The sequence below is a fragment of the Crotalus tigris genome, unplaced genomic scaffold (assembly GCF_016545835.1).
Source record: "Crotalus tigris isolate CLP2741 ecotype Arizona unplaced genomic scaffold, ASM1654583v1 scf7180000017866.186403, whole genome shotgun sequence".
In the NCBI taxonomy this organism is placed as follows: domain Eukaryota; kingdom Metazoa; phylum Chordata; class Lepidosauria; order Squamata; family Viperidae; genus Crotalus; species Crotalus tigris.
The window spans coordinates 116778-119890 of record NW_024096687.1 but is presented as its reverse complement, the minus strand read 5'-3'; the positions used below and the strand labels follow the sequence as shown (position 1 = coordinate 119890).

Here is a 3113-nt window from a genome sequence, read left to right as displayed (position 1 = left end):
GGGGGCGGAGGTGGGGGGGGGGAAAGAGGAGGAAAAAAACGGAAGCGGCAGTTGCGAACGCCGGTGCAGCAATGGGGAGGCGAGCGAGGGAGTTGGGCTGCGTGGTGGAATTTCCTCCGGAACGAAGCGCTGGTGAGTGAGTGAATTGGGAAAAAATGGCCTGGCACAGAATTGGTGAGGCGCCCGCTGGAGTGGAAACGGCACGTCCAAAGTGTGTCGTAATCAGAGCCGAGGTCGGTTTCTTTGGCCGAGGTCTGGAATCGGGTTCCAGCGCTCAGGTGCTTAACCTTGTGTGAACTTATCAGGAAAAAAAAAAAAAGGACTATACTGTACAACGACGAGGTTTTTCTGGCCACCGATGCTGAAATGCACCTGTATCCTTTTAGAGTCGTAGCGCTATGGTTACTACTAAGATGCAGACTCTATTTTTATTTTTATTTTCAGAAACTTTTTCGGAAAAAGGAGATAAAATCAATCCTCCGGTGGTGATAATGCTCGGATGGGCTGGCTGCAAGGACAGGTATCTAGAGAAATACAGCGCCATCTATCTACAGAAGGTGAATATTATTTTTCATACCTAAATTCAGCTTCCTTAATGGCCGATGTACACCTGCTATCTATCTGTAAATGAAAGAACCATTCTTGGCCCATTCAGAAATCAGCAAGAAAAAAACAATACCAGGAGTAGTATCTTCACCTTTCCCACAAAACACCTATTCAGAATTTTTAAAATATCAAACTAGAAATCAGTTTCTTCATGAAAATTCTATGTAAAAAAAATCTAAGATGGAATTTAACCTGGGGAGAGTTGAAGGACCTCTGTGATTGTAAGTGCCCAAATTTTGATCATGTGGCTGCAGAGCCATTGCAATGGGCGTAACTAAGGGGACCTGTCATAAGTCCATCTTTTTACCACCTTTGTAGGTAGGTGTATGTCCTGTGTTTTATTCAGTAGCTCAAAGCGGCACATACAGAATTCTTCATATTTTTTTTCTTCACAGAATAACCCAGAGGGAAAAGGGGATGAGAAAGTTTGGCTAGTTCAAGACAACCCAGTTAACTTTTGTATTTGAGGGTGAAGTATAACCTGAATTTTCCACTCCTGGTCTAACATTTCAATTGCTGTGCTATCTGTGAATGGTTGTATACCATGTTAACTGCACAGCGATCATAAGCTATGAGCACTTGCTTGAGTTATTGGCACTGAAAAGAGTAATATTAATTATACTAAATATGAGTCCTATTGACACACTTTGTCATTTTTTTTTAAAAAAAGAGAAATTATAAACCCATTCTAAAATATGTGTATTCCTCACAGGGGTGTGTAGTGATCCGATATACAGCTCCATGGAGACTTGTGTTCTTTTCAGAATCCTTGGGTATAAAATCCATGCAGACTTTGGCTACAAAGCTGTTGGAGGTCCTTTTTGATTACAAAGTGGAGACGAAGCCTCTACTCTTCCATGTCTTCAGCAACGGTGGGTTCATGCTCTATCGTTACATTGTGGAACTTCTTCACACTCAACAGCAGTTCCAGCATCTGAGGGTAGTGGGGACTGTTTTTGATAGTGCACCTGGCAGGAGGAACTTGAAGGGTGCGGTTCGTGCCTTCTCAGTTGTCTTAGCATCGTACAATGTATGCATAAAGTACTTTCTTCTACTGTCATTTGCGGTGTTGGTGGTGACATTGCGGATTGTGTTGTATCCTGTGACTCGCTTTATACATGAGAGCCATTATGAAGCAATGTTGAACCAACCTTCTAAATGGCCTGAGCTGTATTTGTATTCCAAAGCTGATTCTGTCATCTTAACAAGGGACATCGAGGACATGGTACAGGCTCGGCGACAGCATCAGGTCCTTATTAAGACTGTTGACTTTTTGCATTCTGATCATGTTAGCCATCTGCGAGCATATCCTACCTCCTATGCTACTCACTGCATCTCCTTCATGTACAGTTGCATTGAAAGCACTTCTTCTCACTAATATGGCGAATCTGAAGATACCAGCATATACCTCTTCTCTTGATTGAGTTTATATATTAAATAATACTGCTGGTTCTGTCATTTGCCAAGAGTTTGAAGAACTCTTGCTCAATTTAATTTAATTTAATTTAATTTCCAAACCAGTTATTGGGATCTTTCTGAGATACATAGGTTCCTTAGTTGATCCATGTCTAATATACCATATTCGGTGTGATTATGTGGAGCTGTAGAATATAAACACCACTGTCTCTATTTAGTTCTCCTTTTGTTAGTTTCTTCCTTTGTTGTATTTCTGTTTTCTCTCATTTCTCAGATTTTTCGTCAAGCAGAAAGAAAGATGGTGAAGTTAGATTGTGCAAAAAGGAATTTATTGTCCACTGAAATGCATATGATACAAGGTAGAATTAGGAGGAGGAATCGGCTCCATTCAGTGCAGATCTCTTTTAGTAATTATGGCATGAATTGCATGCACAAACAAACATTTGGTTGTAACTGCCTTATTTGTAGAAATCAAACTTTGATTCAATAATCATGGTTTGAAAACTAGCAGAAAATGTTCCTTTATTGTCCTACTTAAGTAGATAGATGGGAAAAAGTAATTTTATAGCAACTTATCTATATTAACACGTTCATGAGTGAGAAACCTATCACAAGAAAAGGTATTGATGAGAGTACTAGACATTCTGTTGTAACTGTAATAACATTAAATGATGGAGTTACTCATCTTGGTGTCTGTTTTATCTCTTTTTCAAACTTAAATGGCTGCTCAATTTGCATACTTTAGTGCTGCATGTCTTTTATTTCCAAGTATATGCTTTTGTGTCATTATCCATTAACTTGAGATAGTTTGTTCCTGGTTTAATTGTCGTTAGAAATGATCATCCAGTATGGAGCTCTCTGGGAGTTACTGGATTCTAATACAGAGGTCCCCGGCCTATGGGCCGTGGCCCACTACCGGGCCATGTCTCTTGGCCACTGGGCTGTGTGAGTGGCTGGTCCTCGCGCTGGCGCTAGCCCTGCCATGAGTCTTGTGCCAGCACTAGCTGAGCTGTGAGCCTCTCACCGGCGCTAGCAGCCCCATTTGCTAGGTAATAAAATCTCAGTTCTTAGTGCTATAGTAATGCCAACGA

At 41.0% G+C, this 3113-nt stretch overlaps 1 protein-coding gene across 1 annotated transcript; it reads left to right on the top strand.

Annotated features, from left to right (window-relative positions):
- Positions 1–71: 71 nt before the first annotated feature.
- On the top strand, positions 72–2706 carry TMEM53 (transmembrane protein 53). The gene is made up of 3 exons (XM_039343647.1): positions 72–132; positions 445–557; positions 1319–2706. Exons 1-3 carry the CDS (start codon positions 72–74, stop codon positions 1982–1984), a joined length of 840 nt encoding a protein of 279 aa, XP_039199581.1. The 3' UTR covers positions 1985–2706.
- The last annotated feature ends 407 nt before the right edge of the window (positions 2707–3113 follow it).